This window comes from Balaenoptera borealis (genome assembly GCF_965194805.1).
Source record: "Balaenoptera borealis genome assembly, chromosome: 11".
Classification (NCBI taxonomy): Eukaryota; Metazoa; Chordata; class Mammalia; order Artiodactyla; family Balaenopteridae; genus Balaenoptera; species Balaenoptera borealis.
In genome coordinates, this window is record NC_138868.1 from 102,671,992 (window position 1) to 102,699,342 (window position 27,351).

The 27,351-nt window shown below is 54.1% G+C and overlaps 1 protein-coding gene and 1 long non-coding RNA gene across 4 annotated transcripts in view; one reads left to right on the plus strand and one right to left on the minus strand.

Moving 5' to 3' along the window:
* GRAMD1B (GRAM domain containing 1B) overlaps nucleotides 1-27,351 on the plus strand; it is a 185,080-nt gene that overhangs the window by 130,218 nt on the left and 27,511 nt on the right. For 2 of the 3 annotated variants that reach the window (XM_082339805.1, XM_082339804.1), the window contains exons 3-4: nucleotides 12,526-12,736; nucleotides 19,687-19,707. In XM_082339805.1, coding sequence (XP_082195931.1) covers nucleotides 12,526-12,736; nucleotides 19,687-19,707 — 232 coding nt within the window. Of the gene's footprint in view, nucleotides 1-12,525; nucleotides 12,737-19,686; nucleotides 19,708-26,258; nucleotides 27,009-27,351 lie in introns of those variants that run through there. The other variant, XM_082339806.1, reaches the window with a different exon arrangement.
* Nucleotides 19,714-26,529, minus strand: LOC309604872. The gene is made up of 3 exons (XR_014231107.1): nucleotides 26,442-26,529; nucleotides 23,763-23,806; nucleotides 19,714-22,520 (listed from the first exon to the last, which is right to left on the minus strand). It is a non-coding gene; the product is annotated as an uncharacterized lncRNA (long non-coding RNA).

Sequence of the window (27,351 nt, forward strand, 5' to 3'; positions counted from 1 at the left end):
AAACAGGATGCAGTTCCTTAGCTGGAAACTGACTTCTTACTTCTAACCCCCTTTTTCCCTCCATGAGCAAATTACAGGAAGCCCTTTACTTTGGGGATGCACCGGCTAATTAGTTGGGTTTTTTGTTTGTTTGTTTGTTTGTTTTTAGCTTCTTCCGGTCATCCTAGTAAGCTAGATTGTGATCATCCAGTAGGCAGGGAACACAGGTACACAGAAAGATAAAGTGACTTTTCTCAAGGGCACAAAACAGCTCAGTATTTAAACTCAAACATGTACACTTACGTCTAGACAAAGTGATCAGGCCAGCAAAGTCTGGAAGTGATGTCACATTTTAGTTTTCATGGATACAGAAGTCAGAACAAGAACCAATGGGCTGTTATAAGAAGGCTGATTTGGGGCAGGCTTAAGAAAGAAATATCTAACAGAGTGGCTGAACAGTGGCTTTAAAATGAGTGCATTCCTTTATTCATGCAATACATATCTGTGATCCCCAGTCATTGAGCTAGAGGCACTGGGGAACCACACAATAGACAAGGCCTCGGCCCCCATGGAGTGTTCAATCTAGTGTAAGCAACTCAACAACAAAGAATAAGACTACTTCAGCTCCTGATAAGTGCCGTGAAGGTGGGAAATGGCACGATGTGATAGTGATTGCCTGGAGACAGGGAGGCTGCATTAGGTGCAGTGGTCCTTCAAGACAGGCTGCTTGGGGGAGGTGACATTTGAACTTTGATCTAAAAGTTGAAAAGGAATCAAAATTCAAAACTCTAGAGTGAGAGTTCTGTGGCAGGGGTGAACTTGGTGTGTTGGAGGAACAGAAAGGTCCAAGGAGGCCAGAATAGATTGAGGGAGAAAGTGGTACAAGAGAAAGTTGAGGAAACAGATCCCTGAGTTTAGATCCCAGGAGTTGGATTGCTAGTCATTAAGTCCATCCCTCCAGAAGGTTACGACAAGGACACAGGATGGATTTGGTGCGGCCTGTGAACCCTTTGCGCAAAACAATTCATGTCTGACTTTGACTTCTGACACTGGTTCTGTAGCATCATCAGAGTTTTCAAAGGTTATCATCATTTGTTCCTCTTCGAAATGTCCATAGAGATAACTGGAGCCCTGCCTTCTCCCTCAGCTCTGGCAGGACCCAAACAAACTTATTTTGTTTTTGTAGGAAGGAGGAAAAGTGGGTCAGCCTGTTTTGGCATTTCAGGCATGGAGTCTTGGTTCTATTGCGGGCCCTGGTCTCCATGGAAATGAAAAATAGTGTTTGTCATGCCTGTTCCTGGATTGAATTCCAAACTCTGGGCTGAACAGAAGCTGTAGGAAAGCCAGGGAGTGGGGGAGTAGGGTGGATGGAGGCTGCAGCCATTGTGATGAGCGATCTCTCCTTGGCTTGTGTTGGAAAGTCAGACAACCTTTGCCCGCTCTCCAGCCCTGTCTTCACCCATCACCTCTCTGGACCAAGAACACCAGTAGTAGGGTAACTGATGTTCTTCTGCCTTTCTCCTTGGCCAAACACTTTCCATGTACCTTGCCCTTTCATTAATTGCTCAGTTAATAAGTTCATCAACAATTGAAGTCAATGCTAAGACTTTCCCCACAAGTAGGTCCTTCCAGGCTTAAGTAGCTCCCTAATGAGAATGTATCTAGTATGTACCTAGAAGGTATTAAATTAGCCAGCTGGCTGCAGATGTTTTGGATGGGCTCTGCCACCTTTCATTCCCTTTGTAAGATAAAAAAAAATTAACTTTCCATAGGTACTTGAACAAGATAGGGAAGGAAGAATGGGTCCGTGGAACTTATTGACCATAAGAAGTGCCCTGAATTATCTACACAATATCTACAGAGATGGAGACCAATGAGGGACGGAGTGCAGAGAGAGGGTGGAGCCTGGGCCACGTGGACCCTGTGAACCAATGTTTGGATGACCAGTGGCCAGATAGTGAGTCTGGAGAATTGTCAGGCTTCCATTTGTAAGGTGTCTCTGCCCATGGTCTGACCTGGCAACAGTCTAGTTCCACCTTCTTGGTTCCAAATTTCAGACAGAACCTTTCCCTGAACACTGTGTATATTTCACCCAAAGGCCCAACTTGGAAAGCCCCCGGGGCATTTCAGCAAGTTACTAGAACAGAAGAGCCGGAGCGAGATGTTCATCTCTGTGTAAATCTTGCTCTTGCAGCAGTGGAGGGAGGCCTGCTCAGTGTCAGGCTCTGCAGTTGCGCTGTATGAGCTGTGTTAGGAAAGAAAGGCATCACCCCAGGGTTCCTCTCCTTCCCTGCCCTTTGCTGAAGTGCAACACGATGCTACATCCAGGCCAAAGTGTGGCATGCTGGGACCAGGCTGAGAGAGACCTGCTTTAGCATAAGTTGGGAAGAGAACCTCTATGCCATAAACAAACAAACCAACAAAAAACCCCAGCAACAACAAAAAGGCATCTCTCCAGAAGCTGTCTGGCCCCTTTCTTCAAGCAGGTAATCACAGTTTGACGCAAAAAGCACACTTGGCTTTTTCTCCCTAAGAGAAGGCGTTGGACCCAATGGCAGAGTTGTTGCCGGGTTTAGATTCTAAGTGATAGGCTCTCAAAGAGTGAGTTCTATACACGGTCACCAGGAGCTCCTCTTAGGAGGAACAATAGTACATTTTTCCATCCTTTCAAGACCCCACCCCATCCAGTACCCTAAAAAGCACGGGGGGGGAAAAGCTACTGAGACTTAACCCTGCTGAGCACCCTCTCCAGCTGCCTGTTAACCCCTTGGTGGACAGTCACATCGTCTCCCCGGGCCTGTGCTTCCATCCGTAACAGTAAGAGGACTCTGACTCTTTCTCTGCAACAGTCATCCCTCGGGCACCTGAGACTGTGGTTTTATTTTCATGGGTAAAGGGGGCCAAGACCTGGAGCTCCAGCGCGTCATAACAAGAACTGAGGCAGGCCTGGGAAATTTTTTTTCTAAGTGACTTGGTATTTTGCTCTCCAAGGAGGAGGGCCCAAGGGGAATTTGGGGCCCAGCTGGGATTTGTGATCTGGGCTATTTTTCCTCCTCTGCAAAGTTCTGGTTGGGTCTGCCCTTCCCATCTACCGTGCTGTGGATTTATGGGTACAGAGACACTAAGTGACAAGCAGGAATACAGAGAGGGATTGAAAAACAACCATCTTCAGGGAATCCTCGTCAACTCTGAATCTGGAACCAGTTTAGGTGGACAGATCTAATGGAGGCATTTGCAGGAAGCATGTACATTTCATGCAACTATTATGCGCATACACCTATGGCCATGTTATCTCAGACGCTGGAACATGTGTTATGGGAAAATTCAAAGCGGAGCTGGCTAATTTGCATGGATATTTGCAGTGCTATTATAAAGAGCTGAGGAGGATTACTGATGAAACTTCAGAATTGGCATGGGGATGGGAGGGGCATAGCTAGATAACAGAATAGTCGGCTGTTAGGAATTAGGAAGCGCTCGATATCGGAATCAGCTTTAACTAGATGCTACTAAAGGCAGGGAGGGGAGCGGTGTTTGTAATATGGCTGTGGGCGTGGGATCTAATGATAATTGTCAGGCTCCTGCACCAAAAAAAGGTGTGCTGAGTCGTAGTATTACCTTGAGAACCACACCTTCATGCCCACTCCCCAGCAACCCTGGGGTCTCTTCCATTGGCACTTCCTCTGCCAAGCTCAACTGATTTTCTGTCACAGCCCACCCACCCGGCAGACACTGAACAGCTGATGCACTCAAGAGAGTTACAAGCAGGTTTCTGTCATCTGGAGCAGATAACGGTCACTTATCCCTTGATCCTTATAGGGTTTAGTCCTTGGGAACACTGGTTCTCAAATTTTGGGGTGCATCAGAATGAGCTATGGTGCTTGTTTAAAATGCGGATTCATAAGACCATCCCCTGGAAATTGTCATTTATTGAGTGGGGGTGGGGCTGGGATCTTGCACTTCAAGAAAGCACCCCACGTGGATTTGGTCCCTCCTATGGGAAGTAATGTTTGGGAGCATTCAAAGCATGTCCATATAACCCTCTGAGGAAAAAGGGCAAGGATAATTATTCCACTTTTTACGGAGAGGGACAAAAACCTTCTTAATAACAGCAGCTCAGAAATAGTTATTGATCATTATGTATCGGGCACTGCACTAAAGATTTCACTTACGTTATTTCACTTAACACAACAATCCTCTGAGATAGGTATTAGTATCTCTCATTGGTCCGATGAGAAAAATAAGGCTTAGAGGCCAGGGTCACACAGCAAGTGGCAAAGCTGGGACTCAACGCTGAGCCTGCTTACGCTGCACACTGGCGATTAATCCTGACCCTGCAGAGCCCAAGCAGGCCTTCGGCAAACAAACGTTTCATTTGAAACTGGCTTTCTAAATTTCTAATTAAATGCTCTTTCTGTTAGGGTGGGGTGCGCTGGAATGTATTAGGCAGTCTTTAAAAAATTACCAGTATGGGGCACTGAAGTTGTGACAGCCATACGTTTGATCATCCAGGTCATGGCAGAGCTGGGCTCAGGGCGAACCATAGAGTGAACATGAAGTGTCCAGGGGTGGGAAGGAGGGGGTCTGATTGGGAATGAGCCAGGGCCGGAACGCACAGTGACCTGAGAGCCAGAAAGGAGCCTCTGGGGGTGGGGCGACAGGTACATATCTTGCAATCCCTGGGGCAGAAACAGTTAACTTTGCTGCAAGCAAACAAGTTAACTTAAATGAGGAGCACTGGGGGACTTTCCTGGTGGCGCAGTGGTTAAGAATCTGCCTGCCAATGCAGGGGACACGGGTTCGAGTCCTGGTCCGGGAAGAGCCCACATGCCATGGAGCAACTAAGCCCGCAAGCCGCAACTACTGAGCCCGCGTGCCACAACTACTGAAGCCCGTGCGCCTAGAGCCCGTGCTCCACAGCCAGAGAAGCCACCGCAATGAGAAGCCCGCGCACCGATACGAAGAGTAGCCCCCGCTGGCCGCAACTAGAGAAAGCCCGCGTGCAGCAACAGAGACCCGACACAGAGCCAAAAATAAATGAATAAATAAATAAAATATATTTTAAAAAAAAATGAGGAGCACTGGGACACCAGCTGACTATCCTGCTCTGCTCGGGGGTCTGAAACCGTGTGGGTGGCTGATCAGGGAGCTGGCCTGCAGGACTACACGGGCAGAAGGATGGAAACAGAAGGCCAAGCAGACCGGGGCCGTGGCTCCCACGTCTCGAGTGGGGGTGGGAGATGCGGCCAGGAGGGTCGCCACAGAAGGCCCAAGAGCCTTGGTCCTCTTTCCATGTGCCCCTGTTTCTCAGGGACTTCAGCCAGACCTAACTATGGGAAGCAGGATCAAACTGTAGCATGAGGTACTGTGGTCAGACTTAAGGAAGCACTGTTTGTGAGCAAAGTAACCAGGGGAGGAGTGACATAGTCTTTAATGGAGGTTTTAAAATAGGAGAGATGGGGGACTTCCCTGGTGGTCCAGTGGTTAAGACCTCGCCTTCCACTGCAGGGGATGCGGGTTTGATCCCTGGTCGGGAAGCTAAGATCCTACGTGCCTCGTGGCCAAAAAACCAAAAAACATAAAACAGAAGCAACATTGTAACAAATTCAATAAGGACTTTAAAAATGGTCTGTATCAAAAAAAATAATAGTCATGAAATAAAATAGGAGAGATGGGAAGTGAATGAATGACCTCTGGGCCCCCCCGCCCCGCAGGGGTTAAAGGTGGTTCAGGGGGTCTCAGCCGACCTGTTACTGGGGAGAGTTGATGAGGACAAGAATCTCTTAAGTATTCGCTCAAGTGTGTTATGCTTCAAAAACACACAGTTCCTTGTACTGCTCTGTGTACTCCATGCTATTTTAGGCCTTCATACCTTTGTTCATGCTGTTGTTTTGGTTTTTGTGGGTTGTCTTTTTTTTTGTTTTCAGGAACGTTCTCTTCCCTCCTACTACCACGCCCTTCACCTGGCTCACTCTGACACATTTTTTTTTTTTTTCACACACACACACTGTATTTTATTTTTACAAGAGATAAATAGACTGACACCAAGCATTGTACATGGATGACCACAGCAAAAGCAACAATGATTGCAATTACCAAACATGAAACACACTCATACTATGTCATAATATTGACATTCAGTCCAGTAATCCTCCACTGTAACAGCTCCTTTACTTTGCAGTGAAAATTGATTTGTATATTCTTTACCTCTGAGTCCTTGTTGGATTTTTTTTTTTTTTAATTCAGACAGAAAGTCACAAAAATTATACTCATCCTCATCAGTTCACTCAGTCCCATGTAATTAACTCTGACACATTTTTCAGGACCCAGCTTAAGTCTCAAGGGCCATATCTTCAAGGAAGCCTTTCTTGACCTCTAAGGTTCCTTTCCTCTCTCCTGTCACACCACTTGTTGCTTATATTAAAATGAGAGGAATACGTGTCTAGCTCTTCCCGATGGTAATGTCCCAAGCACAAGGATCCTTTTGACTCATCAGTATGAACTTGAACGCCTAGTATTATTCCAGGTGCTCAGTAAATGTTTGTGGAACAGAAGATCCAGATGTGAAGTCCTATCCCCTTGGCCAGGCACTTAACCTTTAACCTCTATTTCTCAGGTTTCTTTTTTTTTTAATTTTTTTATTTAATTTAATTAATTTATTTATTTATGGCTGTGTTGGGTCTTCATTTCTGTGCAAGGGCTTTCTCTAGTTGCGGCAAGTGGGGGCCACTCTTCATCGCGGTGCGCAGGCCTCTCACTATCGCGGCCTCTCTTGTTGCGGAGCACGGGCTCCAGACGCGCAGGCTCAGTAGTTGTGGCTCACGGGCCTAGTTGCTCCGCGGTATGTGGGATCTTCCCAGACCAGGGCTCGAACCCGTGTCCCCTGCATTGGCAGGCAGATTCTCAACCACTGCGCCACCAGGGAAGCCCTCTCAGGTTTCTTATATGTGAAGTTAAGAGTTGGCTATGTTAATTCTGAAATCTGAAAGGGAGGGTCTTACTCCAATAGCCCCTCCAAAATCCGTGTCTTCCTTTCTCTTTCTACAGCAAACCGAAGGTCATTTTTAGCTTTAAAATCCAAGGATTTTGAAATATAATGTAATACTATTATTAATAAGGGTGGCAGGATCAGATTAATGGCACACATCGTAGAGTTTGTTGGAAAAGCAGTATTACAGGTTATGAGATTCATAAGAATTGGTTTTATTTGCTCAGCAGGACACCCGAATCTGTAGGATGATGGAGTGCCTTTTAAAAGAGTTTTAGGGGGAATTCCCGGGCGGTCCAGTGGTTAGTACTCGGTACTTTTACTGCCGAGGGCCCGGGTTCCATCCCTGGTCGGGGAACTAAGATCCCACAGGCCGCACAGCGTGGCCAAAGGAAAAAATACTAAATAAAAAAGCTTAGTAAAAGTAAAAGAGTTTTAGGAATCGAACGAGTCTAGCTGTGATTTTGCCTAGTTAGGACTGTAGTAGCTCCTAACATTTTTTCCTGTTTAGCGAAGGATCAGAGTGGAGGTGGAGCATGGGGTGGGGCGTGAGGGTGATAACTTGGGCTTAGTCTTGAGTGTAAGTGTTGGGTGGGAAAGACTGATACAACGTGGAAGAGTGAGGGAGCGTGCCCGGGGACCCGTGAATACGCCTTCATGGCTGAGGCCGAGTGTGTCCTGGGAGGAGGAGCCAAGCCAGAGCTTTCAAAGGCAGCTTGGAGTCGACAGTTGGGGAACTTCTGTACCATAGTTTGGAGTTCAGATTTTATTCCAGGGAGGTAGAAAAGCATAGAGGGCTTTAACCAGGGGCAGAGGGGGGCCAAAAATGACCCATTTACTTTTTGTGGAAAGTTCATTTTGACAGTGAAATAGAGAATGGATTGAAGGCTAGAGGCAGAAAGTTGATTCCTTCTTTCTTTCCATCCGTTCAGCTCCCCATCAATCCTGTTCATCTATCCTCCTGTCTCGTCACCCAGCAAACAGACATTGCTGAATGCTTGGTTCTGGGAACAAGCTCTATTATCAGATAGGCCTACGATTGATTAGGCCTCTCCAGCCACTTACCCATGTGTGTGACCCTGGGCAAACTACTTAATCTGTCAGTCGTTTGATTTAGCACCTGAAAAACAGGACTGGTAATATCCATTAATACTTCACAGGTTCGTTGGGAAGATTAAATGAGAGAATGCCTTAATAAATGCTTGCCACTGTGCCAGGAATTCATAAGCACTGATAAACTTTTAGCTATTTGTATTAATATTAGCAGGTTGGAGGTGCAGATTTGGGAGCTGTCATGATCCTGGGGGTTGTTAAAGCCGTGGGTGTGCACTAGAATGAGACTCGCTTCAGGCGTTAGCTGAGCTCATACTACTTACAGAGCGTCCCGTTGAGCAGGGAGGGAGGCTCAGAGGTGTGCGCCCAGGAGTGTGCAGGTCTTCACTTTAACACCAGGCAGAACGTGTTAAATGCTTTGGTCAGTTCAGTGCTGGAGATTTACAAAAGCTTTTTGGAGAAGGTGAGGTTTGAAATGGGTCTTAAAAGATGAACAGGACTCCACTGGGTACATATGAAGGGAGAGAGCGCTTCACGCACAAGTGGTGAGTTGGGGAGGTAGGGGGCAGGAGAAGAAGAATGTGTATTAAGAAAACCAGGGGAAGATAAGTAGGACGAGAAGATGGGCACCCTTTGAGCGAGTACAAGGAGAAAGTATTGAGATCTAGGGAAAGTGTCAAATTATTTTCAGTACAGAGCTTTGAATTCCATGCTGAGGATTTTGGACTTTAATAGGAACGCTAGTAGGGGGCAGAAAGATAGTATCAGGCTTTTATTTAGAAAGATTCAAGGACAAAGGTGTGAATGGGCACGAAAGAGGAAAGGAGAGGAGAAAACTACTTAGAAGGTTATTAGACAAGTCTAGGCCGGAGGCATTGAGAGCTTGAATTAGAGCCCTGGGGGTGGAAGGGAGGGATGGGTTATTCGAGCTTTAGGGAAATGGAATTGATGGGATTCAGTGGCTCACTTTTTGTGGGGTGAGATGCAAGAGATGGGCCTGCAGCTTGAGAGAGCAGGAAATGAGGATGGCATCGAGGATGGGCAGCAGTGGGAGGCGGCTTGGGAGGAAAGACGGCAAGCTCAATTTTGAATCTGAGGTGCTCGTGAGACACGTCCGTTTGGAGGAAATGTCACGGTGGCATCAGGTTGCTGGGCTGAAGCTAACAGGGCCAGAAGCAGGTAGAGGAGTCCTCTGCTTCCGGGCATAGTTGAAGTCATGGAAAACAGGAACTGGCTCAGGTGGTGAAGGGCCCACCTTTGGGGAAGGACTGAATTTCAGGTGGAGGAGCCAGGGGGGAGCCCGCTGCTGAGACAGGAGGAGGAATGGAAGAGAGGCGTGTGTCGTCAGGGAGACGGGGAGAGATTTTCAACAGCAGCACAAATCAACAGCCTTATAAGCACAGAGAGTAAAATGGCGCGTGATAGTGTACATCGTCTGTTGACTGAAGTGTTTTTTTTTTTCTTCTAACATCTTTATTGGAGTATAATTGCTTTACAATGGTGTGTTAGTTTCTGCTTTATAACAAAGTGAATCAGCTATACATATACATATGTTCCCATATCTCTTCCCTCTTGCGTCTCCCTCCCTCCCACCCTCCCTATCCCACCCCCCCCATCCCACCCCTCTAGGTGGTCACAAAGCACCGAGCTGATCTCCCTGTGCTATGCGGCTGCTTCCCACTAGCTATCTATTTTACGTTTGGTAGTGTATCTATGTCCACGCCACTCTCTCACTTTGTCACATCTTACCCTTCCCCCTCCCCATATCCTCAAGTCCATTCTCTAGTAGGTCTGTGTCTTTATTCCCGTCTTGCCACTAGGTTCTTCATGATCTTTTTTTTTTCTTTTTTCTTTTTTTCCTTAGATTCCATATATGTGTGTTAGCATACTGTATTTGTTTATCTCTTTCTGACTTACTTCACTCTGTATGACAGACTCTAACTCCATCCACCTCACTACAAATAACTCAATTTCGTTTCTTTTTATGGCTGAGTAATATTCCATTGTATATATGTGCCACATCTTCTTTATCCATTCATCCGATGATGGACATTTAGGTTGCTTCCATGTCCCGGCTATTGTAAATAGAGCTGCAATGAACATTTTGGTACATGACTCTTTTTGAATTATAGTTTTCTCAGGGTTGACTGAAGTGTTGAAAGCAGAGTTTTTGGTACTCGTCGGGTGGCATATGGAGGGTCAGCTGATGTGGGGTCACTAGGGGCGGAGGACATCTCCTAGGCACGTCGACCACGAGCGCCTGAGGTTCATGCGGTTTTGGATAGCTGGGGTGAGTTTCCTCCCGGTTGGAATTTTTTGCCCACCCCTTGCTCGAATCTTCCCTCAACAGGCAGTTTTCTCAGGGATTCACAGTTTGAGGAAGGATAAAGGGAGCTCCTTTCTATTCCTGGGTCTGGAATCACCCTGTGTGGGGATGTCCCTTATCTCGGGAAAAGACAGGAGCCCAGCCGTGGGTCCGCGTGTCCGAGACGGGCGTGCACTTGGTGTCATCCACTCTTGCTCTCGCTTCTCTGAGCGAACTAGTTGAGGTGCGGGGCAGAGGTCCGGCCGTGGCTGTTCTTCCAGTGAAGCCGTGCCAGGAGACGGTTTCAGCCCTGGAGTGTTTGGCCATGGACTGAGGTTGGCCTGAGGTGGGGGGGGGGCTGCCCCCAGAGAGGGGAGCAGCTGATCCTGCTCCTTGGACCATCCCGAGGCCCCCAGCCCCCACCCCAGGGCGGGTCCGAGGAGGCACTTGCTGCTATTCTAAGGCCCAGCTCTTCCAACCGAGGGAGAAGAACGTAATTTCCTTTGTCCAGGATTTGGCTGGAGATGGTAGTGGATGAGTTCAGAAGTCGGAGAGGATAAGGACGTTGGCGGTGGCGTGAGAACTTGAAAAGCCGCTTTCTAAATCACAGTTGTTGGTGGTATTATAACTGAGTTTCCAAATTCAAATTCTGTTTGGGGATAAAGCAAAACATTCGGCCTTACGTGTCCCCATACGCCCTCTGGTCACGTTTGGCTTCCTTTACTCTGGTCTCCTTTTGCTTCTTCTCTCCATCCGTTTCCTTCCAAAAGTCAGAGCCCTTCCCTCGCCCCACTGCTGCCCTCCTCCTGCACTTGCTGGTTTGGGCTTTTGGGCTTCCTTCCTTTTCTCTCTGCCAAGGATCCCCAGGTGGAAGGTTCTGCTGAAAGGGGGCGTGGTTTTCATTGCAGGTGGGTCCGATGGGACATCTGAGGTTGCAGCTGGATCTTCATGCAAATGGCAGTGTTCCCCGCCCTGCACTCCACTCGCTGAGGGAAGGCGGGGATGCAGCTTCCCAGGGTGCTTCCTGGGGCCCTGACAGCCTCGCATCCATCCGGCTGTGCCCAGAGCCCCGACCCTGCTCTGACTGCCCTGTGCCAGGCCCTGGGCTTTTCACCCCCTCCCCTCGTGCTTCTTTGGCTTTCCAGTCTCAACGTGGGCTTTGTTTCCCGTTTCCCGTCTCTTTCCTCCATAACCTTTCCTTCCCCCGTCTCTTTCCTTCCTCCATTCTCTCAGAGCAAAGCAAGCACCTGTTAGAACTTAACTGCACTTAATTTTCCTCTGCTCTTCCTTTCTTCATCTCCTCTAGTCCATTAAGAACACAAGCTAAATATTTACACAGTTTATAAGCCTTGGCGTGAGGGGATTTGGTACCCTGGGATGTGAAAGGTACCTTTTGCAAGTGAATTTGGGGGAGGAGACATGGCATGTGAGAACTTCCGTTGCATTCATCTTTGCCCTGGGCGAGGGAACAGGAACCAGTCTGGCTTACAAGGAAATAGAATAGTGCGGGTGAGTTACAAGTCAGAAGACCCAGATTTTGTTTCTAAGCCCTCTGTGATCAGAGGACACTTGATCCTCTTTGCCATGCACTGGTCTTCATTTTAAAAATAGGACTTATGGCACTTGTCATTACTACCTTGGTGGAATGATTTAAGGACCCAGTGAAATAATATGTTGTGAATGCTTTGGAAAGCGGGATTATTTTTGTTATTTTTATGGGCAAATATCTCCAAAACCAAATGTAGAAACTGGATTTTGCAGCATGTATAAAATGAGCTGATAGTATTGATATGATCTCTAATGAGCCTTTCAGATCTTAAATTCCGTGTTCCCTAGACAGTTCTTGGCATGTAATGGGGGGGGGGCGGGGGTGTCCTAACAATATCTGATGGATGGATGGACAGACAGATGGTCAGATGGATGGCTGGGTGAACGAATCTCTCCATGTCTAATTGCCCTACTTACCCCTTCCTGTTGCTATTTCCATTTCACGTGGACACCACCGCCCCCTCCTGGCCAGCAGCAGTATTATGGTGCAGCAAGTCCGTAGCTGGGCCCTTTGCTCCCTATTTCTCCCCAGCCCCGAACCCTGGCTCCCCGAGCTGGCTCGTTGGGACCCGTCTTTGGCCTTCAGTCACTGACTGCTCGTCTCTCCTCCTCCTCCCTCTCCACCCCGCCCCCTCTCTCCGTCTTCCCCCTGCAGCACTGCCAGTAACTCCAACCGCAGCACGCCGGCCTGCTCCCCCATCCTCCGGAAGCGGTCTCGCTCGCCACCCGCTCAGAGCCCGGACGGAGACACCATGGTGGAGAAGGGCTCAGACCACTCCTCGGACAAGTCGCCGTCCACGCCGGAGCAGGGCGTGCAGCGCAGCTGCTCCTCGCAGTCGGGCCGCAGCGCTGGCAAGAACTCCAAGGTGAGCCCGACCCCGCCGGGGACTCTGTCCTCGCTCAGTAGCCGGCTGCGGGGAAGCTGGCAGTGGGCGGACGGTGAGGCAGAGAACCCCGTCATCGAGGGACCTGGCGTGATTGGCCGGCCCCTAGTGTCCCAGAGATAGCCTTGATTCAGTGAGGTGAGGCGGGGCCGGCAGGGGAGACCCTAGTTAAATGTTATCATCTCAGCTAAGCACTCCGAGAGGGCCCCGGCAGCTGGAAAAATGACTCCGCAATGACCGTTATCTCTCTTTAGGGGCTAGGGAGCCTCCCGTGCCTTGAGACTTGGAGGAGAGGTGCTCTGGGGGTCAGGAGGGGTCATCTGTTTAGCCCTGCTACCTCTTCCAAATTTGGGGTAGAAGGGAACATTATTTGGGACAACTGTAGTGCCAGGAAGGGAGTCCTCAGGGAAGGTTGCGGAATGCCGTTTTAACCTCCGCCCTGGCCATCACCCTGCCTGGCCTTTGGTAATAACCTACTTGGTACTCATCCGGCCAAGAGGACGGTGACAGGGCTCTCCATCCCTCCCAGGTGTGTCCGAGTTGCCACCTGAGCCCCGGGCCTTTGCCTAAGGAGGGGCATAAAATAAGCCCTGGGGGGCCTGGGCTACTTATGGTCCCCAGAGACGTTCTTCTCCCCAACCCCCCAACCCCTTAGTCCTTTGGGAAGCAGGAGATGTCTTTGCCTAGATGCTCCTTCAAAAGCTTCTCTTACCTGCTGGACTCACAGGCCCTGGGGAGGGGAGGGGACGCCGGGAGGCTCGGGAGCTGGCTTCCCACCTGAATTTGTCTTTTGATTTCTTGTTCTTCCTCTTTCCCCCCCCCCCACCCCATCTCCCAAATACCTTCTTTGCATGCATGGTCTTAGTCTCACAAGCGCCTCTCAAAAGTAAGCCATCTTTTGTCTCTGTCTTTGGTCTCCCCTCCGGTGTTGAATTGTCTGTAGTGCTCCGCACCCCTCCCTCTTCCCTCGCCCATCTTGGCCCATGCGTCTGGCTTGGCCCCTTTCCCAGAAGGGCCGGCCCCACTGCCCCTGGCAGGCTGGCTGAGGTCACTGAGCGGACCATTCCCACTGCACCCGGAGTCGGAGACCAGACCCGCCCCCCCCACCCCCGTGTCTCTGCCTGCGCCCCAAACACTGCCTCGGCTGGGCGTCTGTTCCCTACTTACCTGGTGCCATGTAGAAGCAGAGTCCTGCCAGGGCTTAGTTTCATTCCTTTGGGGAAGGGAGGCCCCCCACTCCCCGATCTGGTGGGGCTGCAGGTCCTGATACCCCCTTGTACCTGCTCTGGTGGGTGATTCCTGATTCCCCAGGCAAGCTGATTGAGGGTCACGAATTCCCTTACAGGAGTTCCCTGGTGCAGTAGAGCGACCCCAGGAGCTCACCCTGGCCCGCTCCTTCCCTCCGCTTGCCCGCTGAGAGCTGCTCAGCCTGAGCTCCCCTTAATGCTTCCACCCACCATCCAGCCTGGGACTCGTGGTGTTCTTAGGATCCTGGCTGGTGATCAGAGGAGAAGTCTTCTCTCAGAGGGCGTGGCACCAGCCCCGGGAGGTCGTGGACGTTGAGAGTTGTCCCTGCTCAGGCCCTGCACAGATGCAACCAGGTCAGGGAGCCCGTGCCAGAGTCTGCCCAGGACCCCAGGATTTCAGAGGCCTGAGGAGAACTTGGAGGGAACGGAGGGTGAATAATAGGTGTTTTACAACAGCGAGGCTCAGGAAATGATACCCACGGGGGAAGTGGGTGGCTACAGCCTGAAGAAGAGAGAGCTGAGGGGTGACTTAATCATAGTCTCAAGCCTCTGTAAGGGTTTTGGGGAGGAGCTGGGTTCAACAGCTGTTCTCGTTCCTGAGGGATGAACAAGTGGCTACAGGGCTAATCCTACAGTCTGTGACCTTCAGGCTAAAAACTCATCTTAGCTCTGAGGATTTCAAACCACAGCTGCTGGCTGTGGGCAGGGCAGGAGGAACTCTGCCTGCCCCGAGGAGGCCCCCAGGAGTCCCCTGTGGGTTCGGGGGGCTCAGCAGGTGCAGGCCTTTTGGGGACGGGGTTTGGAGATGACCTCCGTCAGCCCCTCCTGAGCCCCTCACGCCTCTGGCTGGGGAGAGGGCAGATGCAGCGGGACAGGGCATCCAGTTATTCCACTTCTCTGCCTCTGCCCACAGTGTTTGCACACTTTTCCATCCTAAGGTCAAGCTCTAACCTTCCTTACCTTCTTACCCCTGTGCCTAGCAAGGCACTCAGAGAGCAGAGCAATACTTATTTATGGTCGACAGCACTTAAGTCAGAACTTAACGGAGCGCCTCTTTTGGTCAGGTGATGGGTTGAGGGGAGTAGCCAATGATGAGGATTTTTAAAAACCCCTAAATGGTAGGTCTTCCTTAAGAAAGGAGTATGAAGACCAGGTTCCCACCCCCAGGCAGTGTCTAGTCTGGGAAGGGAGATAAGAAACACAGATTATCCTGATTATTTGTGCCCAGATTATCCACAAACCTAACCTGACCTTCGGAACCACATGCGTGGTTGGGATGCTTCATGAAGTCGGAGGCAGGAGAGCTCACGTCTGAGGCGGGGAGCGGGTGCCCGGAACCAGGCTGGAACTCCCAGTGGGATTGTGGAGGGGCGAAACGAGGCATCATGAAGAGACCCAGAGCTGAGCATGAACCCAGAGTGCATCTCAGCCCCTTTCCTAAGGAGCTGAAGAGGGAGGTGACTGATGGGGTCCAGGTTCTCTCTCCCTGTGAAGAGCTTGGGTGAGGCGGTGCCTGAACCTGTCAGCCACAGACTGAGGTCCCCTGCTTCGGAGAGCTGCCTCCCCACCCCATCCTCTCCCCAGTCATGACCATCGTCACCGACCGACACCACAGCAGTTAACAAAGACTGACTTGCGGTGGGGAGGGCGGCCTGCCACCCCAGGCGGACATGGTAGCAGCCGTGGTTGGTCTGGGAAATGTGCGTGCGGGACAGAGAAGACACACAACGACCAGTGTAGGAGTTAGGCTCTGTGCGGTCAGGGCCCGGAGCAGGGAGCAAGGGAAAGCTGCAGGGGTGAGGTGAGGAGAGGAGGGGGGTCTTGTGGTGGGGATACCCCTCCCCCGGTGGAGCGTTTTCTCAGGTTGACCGAATGCAACCACAGCAAGGGGTCTGGTGGCCAGAGCTACTGCCACTATTCTCACAGCCAGGCCACCTTGCTGCCTGCGTCCTGTGCACTAGAGGAGGTGACCTCATATTTTTCAGGCCAGCTGGAGAGTGCCCCCACTTCTCCCTGAAGCCAGGCCTCGCTCACAGTGTCGCCTGCCCTTCTCTTGCGCCCCCATTTCCTCCTGTGTTAGTACACTGGGGTTGGACGCGGTAGCCGGCGAGGCCCCGCTCCTGTGACTCTGCAGCTGTCCTGCTGAGGCGGGCCCTGCCCGGGGCAGCCCTGCCCAGAGCCCTGGGCTACACGTCAAGGCCCAGGTCTATTCCAGGACCCCTCAGTTTGTGCCACCGCCCAGCTTCCGCTCTGTAGTGCTGGCTTGTGGCCGCCAGGGGGAGCCCGCAGCCGTTTCCTGCTCCGCCAGCTCCGGAACCGGGCGCTGCGGTGCCGGGAGCCCAGGCAGGTCCTTGCTTGGCCCCCGCATTGTGCCTCCCCGCGCTGGGTGTGCGGTGTCGCAGGCTCTGTGGCTCTGGCACGCCTTTCCCCCTTTGACTCTTTCCCTGTTGTTCAGTCCTAATTTTTGTGGTTTCCTTTCCAGTATGACAGACTTAACCTGATCAAAGTAAGAAATTGTTCTTTCCCCCTAACTCCTCTAGCTAGCGCTCCTCCGTCCCTCCTCTGCCCACGCCCCGTCTTCCCGACTCCCGGGCCTTTGTGCTGGGGGGATGTGTAAGGAACTTGTCTGTTTCCAGGGGCCTTGGAGTCCCTAAGGTGCTCGCTCCTCAGAACTCGGGGAGGAGCTTAGAAACCTGCTCAGCCCAGCCCCGCCCCAGCAGCTCTGTCTTTGGGCAGTTTTCCTGACTCCGTCCTCCCGCTTTGCCCAAATCCACTTATCACCTGTCAGAAAGCCCTCGCCCCACTCCCTCGTTCCGTTCTTCCCTTGCCTCCGGCCCTCTCTGCACAGGAGGACACTTTCGAGAACCCACCAGGGCAGAGACTTCACGAGTGCCACTGGACACCCCTCTCACCCTCCGGGGCCACCGCTCCCTGGCCCCCCTGCCCCGTGAGCTGGGCCCTCCCGGTCCAGCAGCTCCTCCAGGACTCAGTCCTGGAAAGCAGAGCCACGGAGATCAAACTGAGTTCAGGGAGACTCACACCCACATGGCTGTTCCCAGGGGCTGCCGTGGATTTGGCCGGAGGGGTGGACACCCTCAGTGGTGACGGGCAGCAAGCTGCCCACAGAGCGCTGGGTCGGGGCGGAGTCTCAGGCTGAGGGACAGAAGTCCTCCTCGCTCTGTGTGTCTGACATTGCAGTGCTTGTGAACACGTATTTACACAAGCAGGTAACACACACAAAGATATCACACAGCTAGTCAGAGGTGGACCCAGGTTCCCTGGTGCAGGCCCTTTGTCACTCTGAAGCTCTTCTTCCAAACAGATTCAGAAGGGCCATGCATCTGTGGGGCAGTGCACGAAACTCTCCTCCTTCCGTTCACCCGAGTTAGGAGGGGGAGCCTAAGTAAAGGATCAAATTCCTGCTGCCCCCTTTCCTCCGAGGGTCTCACGTGGAGGCCAGGACAGTGAGGTGAGGAGCTGGGGGCGGGCACAGAGAGTTTTCCCAGCCGTGAAGCAGGGGTCTGATGACCTGGCTTTGGTTTGATGAAACGCAGGCACACTGCGGGTGCTTGAGGCCGGCAGCTTCTAGAGCGTGCTTTTCCACTATTGAGACAGGTGTTTTCATGGATACCTGCACAGCCTCGTGCCCTGTGATCTCAGAATGAGGACCCAAGAATTAAGATGTTCTAAGGTGCAGGGTAGAGTCCGATGCAGCCTCCTTGCCCCATCTACTCTCCTCCAGAATGACTAGAGGCGAATTTTCAGTCCACGATTCCCATTCTCCCTCAGTGGTGGAATAGTTGGCTTTGGATATTTGGATTTGGCCCCTCACCTGCTAAGCCCTCTGGATTGGAGGAGAAGATGAGGCTGTGGTGGGAATACGTGACTTCCGGATGGGGCCGTGGTGACAGCCTTTGTTGGGAAACGACCAAGGAGAGCATCTTGCAGAGGAGAGTTGAGCGCCTGCCTTGCCATCTGCCCTCTGGCCAGTGAGATAGGGTGTGAGGTTGAAACAAAGCCACTCAGAGGCAGCACCACCCACGCCTGTCCTTCTTCTGCTGACACGCTTCCTCTTCAGAGCGAAGGTGAAGGTCTCTACAGAGTTCTTCCGGTGGGATGGGAGAGCCAGCAAGGGGGGCGATCGCACGCCCAGGCCTTCACCGCTGCAGTCACCCTCACCCTCCGCCCCCCCTGCCTCTCCAGACACCGCACAGCAGACCTCCTGAGACCACACCTGCCTTCTTCCCTTGGGAGTAGGGACCCTGTAAGACCAGGTGGGCGGGATAAAGGTTGCTAAGTGTGCCCACAATCCACACCTCTGCGTGTGCAGCCATAGCTCGGAGAGCCTGCGGTTGGGTTCCAGACCACCACAGTGAAGCAGATGTTACAATAAAGCAAGTCACGTGGATATTTTGATTTCCCAGTGCATCTGAAAGTTACATTTACACTGTACTGTAGTCTGTCGAGTATACAATAGCATTATGTCTAAAAAAAGCAGTGTACATTTAATTATAATTAAAAATACAATTTTAAATTAACTAAAAAATAATGAATGCTCTTGGGGAAATGGTGTCAGTAGACTTGCTTGACGCCCGATTGCCACAAACCTTCGATTTGTGAACAATGCAATGTCTATGAAGCGCAGTAAAACGAGGTGTGCCTATAGTTAAGATGTGGACCTGTAGGCAAAGCTTCCTTCTACCCAGGGATTCTCCTCCTGAATTATACACCCTTGGCAAGCATTTTAAAACTGAAAATACCCCAGCCCCATTCTACCCAATGTAAACCTGTTGGGTCAGCCCCTGAAGGGATGGGGCAGGGGTGTGCGTGTGTGTGTGTCTGTCTGTCTCTATCTGCTTGTCTTTCTGTCTGTCTTCCAAGTGGGATGTGTATGTATAAAGGACTCCTGGCCAGTGAGATGGGAGATAGACTAGGTCATCCCTCCTCTTAGCCATCCCTCCTCTTTCCCTAAAAATCTCTGTTACCTTTGCTCAGGGCTGGGAATGGAGAGCACCTGAATTCTGGAGTCGGGACGGACCAGGGTTTGTTGGTATTGAATTTTAACCCCATGAAGTCGGGAAGGACCTTTAGCAATTATGTGCTTCAGCCTTCCTCCCAACACACAGCCCCCAACCACTCCTTGGCCACTACCACTTATGTGATCAGCCAGTTGGGCAGAAGGAGGAATTTACTGAGTTGGAGGGAAGTTTCTCGGCAGCCCCTCGACTCCCCGACACCGGAGGGTCCCGCCCTGCCTTTCAGGGGGGCCGCCTCGGGTGGGCGGCTGTGTTGCGCTCCGTGGGTACTTTGCTTCTGATCAGGGCCCGCTGGGGACTGGGTCTCGGATGCCTGCAGTACTTCCCTCGCCCCCATCGGAAGAACCTTGTGATGGGGTCTGCTCCCTTCCGGTCGAGCTCTAGCTGGCGCTGCGCTGCCTGCCACCCCAGCCGCGGGGGCTTCCAGCATGGACCGCTCCCTGGGCCTCCTTTCGGGAGCTGTCTTGAGAAAGGAGGACCCCCACCCCGAGCAACAACACGGGGAGCCTTCAGCTGCCTTGGGATTCGTCCTCCCCGCCCGCCCTCCGCTGTCTGTGTAACCTTCCCTCTGGAGCCAGGGATGCTCTGGCCATTCCCGCCATCTCTCCCTGACTAACGTTGCTTCTCTTTTACTTTGTTTTTTTTTCAGAAAAGCCAGAGTTGGTATAATGTAAGTATCCCTTTTCTCTGCTTGTTGGGTACGTGTAAGACGGGTGTGGGGTGGCCGTGCTCGGGGGATGGAGGCATGGAGGGTGCGGTGTGGCTTCCCTGTGGGCTTGGGCAAACTTAGGGGCCTAGAAAGGTGGGCTTTTCGCCTGACCAGACCCCCTCCCTCAAAAACCAGACACCATGGTTCTCTTCTGTAGCAGGACAGGACTGCTGGTGAGGAAGGGTTCGATTCCCGGAGACCAAGCAGAGACGGGCTGCCTCGTCCCCCAGCCTAGAATCCCCGACAAGGGCCCTCCAGCCCTGAAGGAGGAGACCAGGCTGGGGAGGCATCCCAAGACCAGACAGAACTCTGGGACGGGACAGTCCTGGGGCCTAAACTTAGGGCCGAGGTTTCCTCCCCTTAACCAAGACATTTTGGGGAGAAAGCAGCCAGACAAGTTGCCCATTTGTAGCAAGGCGGTCTCATGTGGCGGAATGTGACTTCTGCCCCTGGGTCCCCGCAGTAGCCCCACGGGCACGCTCCTGCCAGAACACATCCCCGGCTCTGGGGTCGTCCCTGCCGTGTCCAGCCAGGCACTCCTACGCGGAAGCCGATCGTGGAGTAAGCGGTCCCTGCAGAGGCCACATCCTCTGGGTCACAGAGCCAGGGCCACAGGGTTTCGGACTTTTCCCGCGAAGAGCAGCTGGCTGGAGTCTCAGCGGCCTGCCCGGTCGTGCTCCGACCTCCGCGGCTGCGCAGTGGACGGACGGGCAGCCGTGGCCCGGTCTCAGGTCACTGTCTTTCATCCCTGAGCTCGCTGTTCCGCGTGCTTGACCCTGATGGTCACGTGGATGCACCTTCCCCGCTCCCCTAACACCAGCCCCCGCTGCGGCAGGTCGCGTGGACTTGGAGAAGGTGCCGGAGCGGGCGCCTGAGAGACAGGCGTTGGGGACGCCCTGGCGAGGGGGAGCGGGAGAAGGAGGGGAGAGGCTTGGGTGTAACGCAGGGACTTGGGCCAGGATCACTGTGTGGAGGGTGTTTTCCCACAGGGCTCAGCAGTTCCCCAAAGTCAAGCACGTGTCAGTCAGCCCTGTGGCTTCCCACCTCCCGCTCAGGGGACCAGCCGGAGATAGGGTTGATGGATCCCAGCCTTAGCCTCACCCAGCGCAGACAAGGCAGAGGTTGGTGGGCTGTGCCGGCAGGAGGGGAGTTGAGGGCTGAGGTGGCCTGTGGGTGGGAGAAGCCGGACTTCAGCCCCTCCGCCCCCCTTGGACCCACAGTGGTCTTCACCTGGGCTTGTGGCCTCCCCGTGGCTTAGAGCTGACATCCTGGAGGGGAGAGGAGTTCCTTCTGTGTGGGAGGAGGTAGAGGGGATGGAGAATGCTTTCCTGGGAGTGGGTGGGGCCTCCAGCATCCTTTCCGTCGTCACGAAATCGTCCACCCTCCCGAGGGGTACTGTAGAATCAGTGTCTCAAAGGGGAGCAGGAAACACGTGGCTGCAGACCCCGGAGACAATTAAATCGACAAGATTTGGACGGGCAGACCCTCATCCTTGCTGCTAGTCTCCACCCTCTCCCTTTTATATACTCCTTTCTTCCCTTTCCTCTTTCCAGCAAGCTTTTCCGCTCCGTCTCACGTTTCCTTCCCTTGAATCCTTGCCTACCCTTTCCTCGCTGACTCCCCCGTTTTCTTTTTTCCACCTCCGTTTGCCGCTCTCCTTTCTAACTTTCCTTCTCCTGGCTGGCTTTCTCTTCCTCTCTGGTTCTAGCAGGTTTTACTCCCCTCCCCACCCCGATTTTCCCCTCCTTTCACTCCTGATTTCTCCCTCAGCCCCGCACAGGAGAACTGGCGTCTGAGCCCTCAGCAGAGCAACAGGCTAGAAATAGATGCCGCTGCTTGGCTGGACGGTGGTGGTAGGCCAGCTGCTATATGGGGCCCAGAGGTCAGGCGTTCTGATGGCAGATAAGCGACAGACAGAGGAGCCCGGCGTGGCCGAGCGCTGCTTGCTGGTGGGTTCCGCCTGCAGCGGAGACGTGCTGGAGCAGCCCGCCCGCACTCGCTCCGTAAATCCCCTCATACAGTCGTCCTCCAGAACCCACCCGGTTCCCAGGCCTTGCCTGCCCTCACCCTCCATTAATCCTAGGCCGTCTCCCTTCACCCTCCACCCCTCACCCCAAATGAATTCCAGAGACACTGACTCTCCACCCAGGACAAATCATCAACTCACAGAGGCCAAGTGCACAAGGGGCTCTGCTGAGCAGCGTTCAGAGATCCCCTCCCGGCCTCCCGCTCTCACACGGGGACTTCTTCTGGAAGCTCAGCCATACCAGACGTGGGGCCCATCCACAAAGGTGTTCCTGCAGCTCTCCTGCTTCCCCTGCTCCCCGATTCAGGGTTGCCAGGCAGACGTGGCCCCTTGTGCCTGCCACCCAGCCCCTGGGTGCTGCCTTCTTCCTGGTCTTGCCGGACTTCCACCGCGGACGTCCTGACTTGTGGTCCGGACAGGGAGCAGAATGGACCAGCGTGGGGGAGGGAGAGAGAAATGGCAGGTGGACATTGGGAGGAAGCGGCAGAAGCTGGGCAGATGGAGGGAAGCTGAGAGGTGAAGGGATCTCCAGCCGGCCTGAGCTACAGATGTCAGGGGCTGTGTCTAGTGCATCTTGGCATTTCTTCTTTATGTGTTTTCATGTCCGGAGGGTAATCAGCTGCCATAGTGGGTAGAGCTCTAGAGAGGCCGGCTTCAAGCAACACCGGGAACCCCCCTCTTCCAAGTAAAACCCTGCTCTCGTCCTGAGGCGGATGCCCCGGCTCTGGGCTGGTCCACCCCTGGGTGTCTGTGGAGGAAGCAAGATGCTGCGTGTTCACACAAGTGTCACCCCCATGAATGCCCACTCTGATGGTACCGGTGCACTTGTCCGTGGGCACCACCTGAGTGTGGCTGTGCTCCTAGGCCGGATGCTCTGGCTCCACTGGGAAGCCAGGTCCTGGGAGTTTCCCTGCCTGAGCTCAGAACCACCTGAGTCCGTGCACACGGGCGTGCGGTGCCCCCATCCTCTGGGGCCTGCGCTCCTGCGGTATGCTGTGTGTGTGTCAGCGCTCGTGTGCAGAGGCCCCATCAGGAAACTTCAGTTCATCGCCCCCACTCCCCAGCACTGCCCCCCGTAGTCCATTCCTGGCTTCTCAGGAGGCCCTTGCCCTGCCCCTGTTGCTGTGACCTGGTTCTCTGTTTTCCCTTGATCTGCTCGGTCCTCCTGCCTCACCACTGTGTTGCCCTAGGGGGTTGGACTTTGGCCAGCAGGAAGGCATCAGACAGCCCTCTCTGATCCCTCTCCTGACACCGGTGGTGGCTCTCCAGCTATTCTGCTGCCTGAGGCTCCATCGTTGGCACTGGACGTCCTTCAGATAAGCAAAGGCTCTGTCGTCCCCAGCCCTAGGGACAGTTAGAAATGCCTGGCTGGATTCAGGGCAGGGAGGGTCAGCACAGGCTTGCCGACTGTTGCGAGAACATCTCAGGCCCACTGGAGTAGCCTGGGTCTGATGTGAGAGGAAGCCCCCCCAACCCCTCCCTGTCCCTCCCCAGCCTCCCCCTCCATCTGCCTCTCTTCTGCATTTTACTTTTACCTATTTAGCCAGGGAGGAGCTGTCACCATGATGACAGACCATCTTGGCCTTTATAAAGCGTGGGTCCCACGGAGGGAGGTGGCTGGACCCCAGGGACACGTGGAAAGACCGAGGCAAGAGCCTCTGGTCTCCAGCCAGGGATATTCAGGTCAAGAGTGGGGTTTGAAGGCCGGGCCGTCTGCCTGAGTCCCTGCCAGGCCTGATCACATCTACTGCCCCTGAACCCCCCCTTTGACTACCCCAGTTTTACTAGTCAAGGCCCCCAGCTTGGGGGATACACAGGTGGGAGGATAAGCAGAAACAGGGAACCAAGGGGAGGGTTAGGGGCAGGAGGGGTGCAATCTGCCCCCCCAAAGATGGCCCCACTGGACGCAGTGGGCTCTCGCATCTTGGATGAAGGCAAATCACAGAAGTCTTTTCCCCGGTGCTCCAGGGGGACAAAGGTGCTTCCTCACCTGCTTCACCTCTTTCCTGGAGGGTCAGTCAACTCCGTGGCAACCTAGGGAAGGAAGGTTTCTGAGGTCAGAGGATGGGAGCCCAGACCCTGGCGGCTGCCCTGAGACTGTAGGGCCCAAGTGGCCTGCTGGTCCCCACTGGGGATGCTGGCTGTCCAGTGGGGAAGAGGGATGGTGCCGGCCCTGTGGAATGACCAGGCAGGCCCGGCAGATATACTATTGAACAAGAGGAGGAAGCTTTGTAGGAGTGAAATTCAAGTGATGGGGGACGGTGAGGAAAGTGGGAGTGAGCGCTGAAAGGCATCGCTGAGGACACCTTGGCAGCCCGTTTCTTTTTGTTTGTTTGTTTTCGGGGACAGCCTCTGCTTCCTGTGCCTCCGTCCGGCTCCCCTCTGTTGTTTACCCATGGACCCCCGGGCCCCCGACAGCTGTCTTAACTTTCTCCCAGTCCCGCTCCTCTCCGTCTTTCTCTGTTACACCCTCACCCACCCACCTCTCTCCTTCCTTTGCTGGGTCACCTCCCCCGTCTCCACTGCCCCTTATCCCACATCTGGCTCCTCCCTACCCAGATCTGGTTGAAAGTCCAGCGTCTCCTTTGAGGGTCTTAATTGCTTTCTTCCTAGGTGAGGCCATTGCTCCACCAAGATCCATCTGTTTTTCTCCTGGACACCTCCACCCTCTCCCTCCCGCTGCTCTAGCCAGGGCGGGGGTACCACTCGGTCCCAGCTCCCAGTGTTTGCCCTCGAGTTAATGTTTAGCCTGGGGCCAGTTCCCTCTGCCCAGGCTGGAAGCTGCCCGCTGCCCTGCCCGGCGGCAGTTGTGAGGGGGCGTAGGAGACAAAGGCTGAGGGCACTGGGACTCATCTCCCAGCGCTTATCTTTCTGGGTGTGTCCTGCCCCTGACTCACCGCATTGGATCCCAAACAGTCATCCCCTCATCTGGCCCCAGCAATACTCAGATGTTTCCAAGGAATTTCTGTAAGGATTCAGCCCTCTTGGGTTCTGGTACTGCCTAGATCGTGGGGTCTAGTGAGGCCCAGGAGAGAAGCATTCCGGTCACCCTGGAAAACGGGATTGCTGAGTTCTCCTACCCCACTCCTGACGATGGGGCTGACGCAGGGCGGGGAGAAGCTCGGATTTATGGCTTGGAGAGTGTTGGCAGGGACTGGGTGCCGGGAGCCATGCCTATAGAGGAGTGGGGATGTGTGTGGATGTGTACACACAAGATGCGTAAAATAGGGACAGTGTAAGAAGTGCAAAAGGAATGCATACATTTGGTAGATAGTTTCTGAGCGGCGGATACTTGAAACACACCATGGCAGGTGCTGGAGAAGATAGTTGGAGGCGTTAGCTGCCTCCTGGAGAAGATGGTAGTCTGAGAGAGGAATCACCCTGCGTGATAGACGGGCGGAGGAGGGGGCTGCGTCCGGGGTGTGCACAGTGAGAGACGCGAACAGGAGTTCGGGGAAGGACTCAGGCTCTTCCTCCAACGCGATTTAACTGGGAGACCCCAGGTGCCTCTGAATCACAATTTTGGGGTTTGGGAGTCAGGAATCTATACTCTTAATACGATGGTTAGATCATTTTTAAGTACGGTACAGTTTGAGCGTTACGGCATCCAATATCGATAGCTGAGACTCCTAGGACAAAGGCAGCGTTCTCCCTCGTGTGCAGCCTGGAGACCCTCCTGGCAAGGCGGGCAGAACTGGGGAGGGTGAGGGAGGTGCCCCGTTTGTCTCCAGAGTCTGACTTTTCCTGGGAATCCAGTCTTCCCGGCCCCAGTGCTGTCTGACCTCTGCCCCCAGCTTCTCTTTCTGGAGCCCTTCTTGCCCTCATTGCCAGGCTCTCTTTCCTCTCCAGAGGTCTCAGCTTCCTTGCAGCCTGTCTGTCTCCTTTGGAGCTGGCCCAGATTCTCTGCCCTTAGCATGGCTCCTTGGCCCTCAAGGTCTGAGAGGCTGCGTGGGTAGCCTCCCGGCACCCCTGGGAAGGAAGGCGACGCCTCCCACGCACCTGGGAGCTGTTGACCTCAGCTTCTCCCCACCGGCACATCTGGAACGGGATGTGTTAAACTGCCAAGTCTCCTGTTGCTGCTGCTGCTAGGGGGGTGTTGGTGGATGGATGGGCCAGTGAGGGGAGAGTGTGTCTCCAAGAAGTCCCTGGCTGTTCAGGTCTCACATTTCCGATTGCATCACAGCAGCAGTGCCCCTGGCACCTCCTCCCCTCCCTTCCCCGGCGCGGAGCCTAGGCCAGCTACTTTCCACTGCAGGACACATCTGCTGGGAGGCCAGGCTAGGCCGGGGGTTACTGGAGGACGTTGGCCGGTACCATCACCCAGATCCTGTAACTCGAAGCGTGTGTAGGGCTCCGGCCCTGCCCGCCCACCCGTCCTGCCTCCCCCACCCCTCCCTCCTGCTAACAAAGAAGTTGTTTGCTGGTCAGCCGAGAGGAGCGCGTCTGGGAGGAAGGGGGGTGGGGGTGGGGGTGGGGGCAGGCCCTGGTGCCCCAGCCAGCGGTGGCTGCGCTGCCTGGGTGAGGACCGTGAGTCACAGCGCCCGGCGCCCGCCCAGGGCAGCGACTGCACGTTGAACAGGCTGCCTTACGGGACAGGCCAGACGGAGCTGGGGAGTTGGGCGTCTGCCCTCCCTGGAGTTTCAGACCAGCCGTGAGCCCCTGTACTTACCGTGTGTGAGTAACGGCGGGGCGGGCCTCTGGCGGCCCCGTGCACCTGCCCCGTCCTCCGCGTCCCGGCCGCAGCCGGCCCCTCGGAGCGGCTGTCCGCGCTGACCCGGGGGAGGGGCCTCCTCACGTCCCCTCAGGGTCACCCGCAGCCTGGAGACCTGCCACGCTGGGAGCCGAGTGCGATGAGGCAGAGCCCGGCCCCTGGAGACCGGCCAGCCCGCCTGAGAACCTTGCTGACCGCACCCTCCCACCCGTGAGGCTCTGCACCGGGAACGGGGCTCCAGGGGCGCCAAGGGGGCCAGCGAGGGTCACGCAGACCCGCTGCCGAGCAGCCAGAGGCCGCCTGTCTGCGTCCAGCCTGGGCGAGGCTGCCTGTTTGCATCCTGTGGGGACGGTGCGGGGTCGGAGTTGGGGGACCGGGATGGAATCTCTGACGGAATCGGGGGTCCTCTGGAGCCTCCTGCTGGAGCAGGACAGCCAGCCCCTGCAGCGGCGCCTGGAGGAACTGACGGACGGACCTGCCGGCGCGGAGCTCTGCTGCCGGCCCGGGTCTGAGGAAATCCCAGCCGTGAGTGCGCATCCTGGCTTCTCTGCGCCGGGTGACAGGTCTGCCGCGCCCTTGTCGCTCGCCACCTGGCCCTGCTCCCTGAGAGGGCCCCGGGTTTGACAAGCCTTGGACCAGAAGTCTTTGGCCATGTAAAATGGAAATAGGTGAGCCGTGCCTCCCCTTCGGAGGAGACGGCTTTAAGAGCACGAGGGCGCCAGGGAGAGAGGGTCACGGTCTCCCGCGTCAAGAAGGTAGATGGTGGCGGGCCAACTGAGATCTCTGTACTTTAGACTCCAGGAGGCGAGCCTGCCTGCCTTCCACGCCGGCAGCCTGCTCGAATCAGGGCAGTGACTTGCGGGCCTGG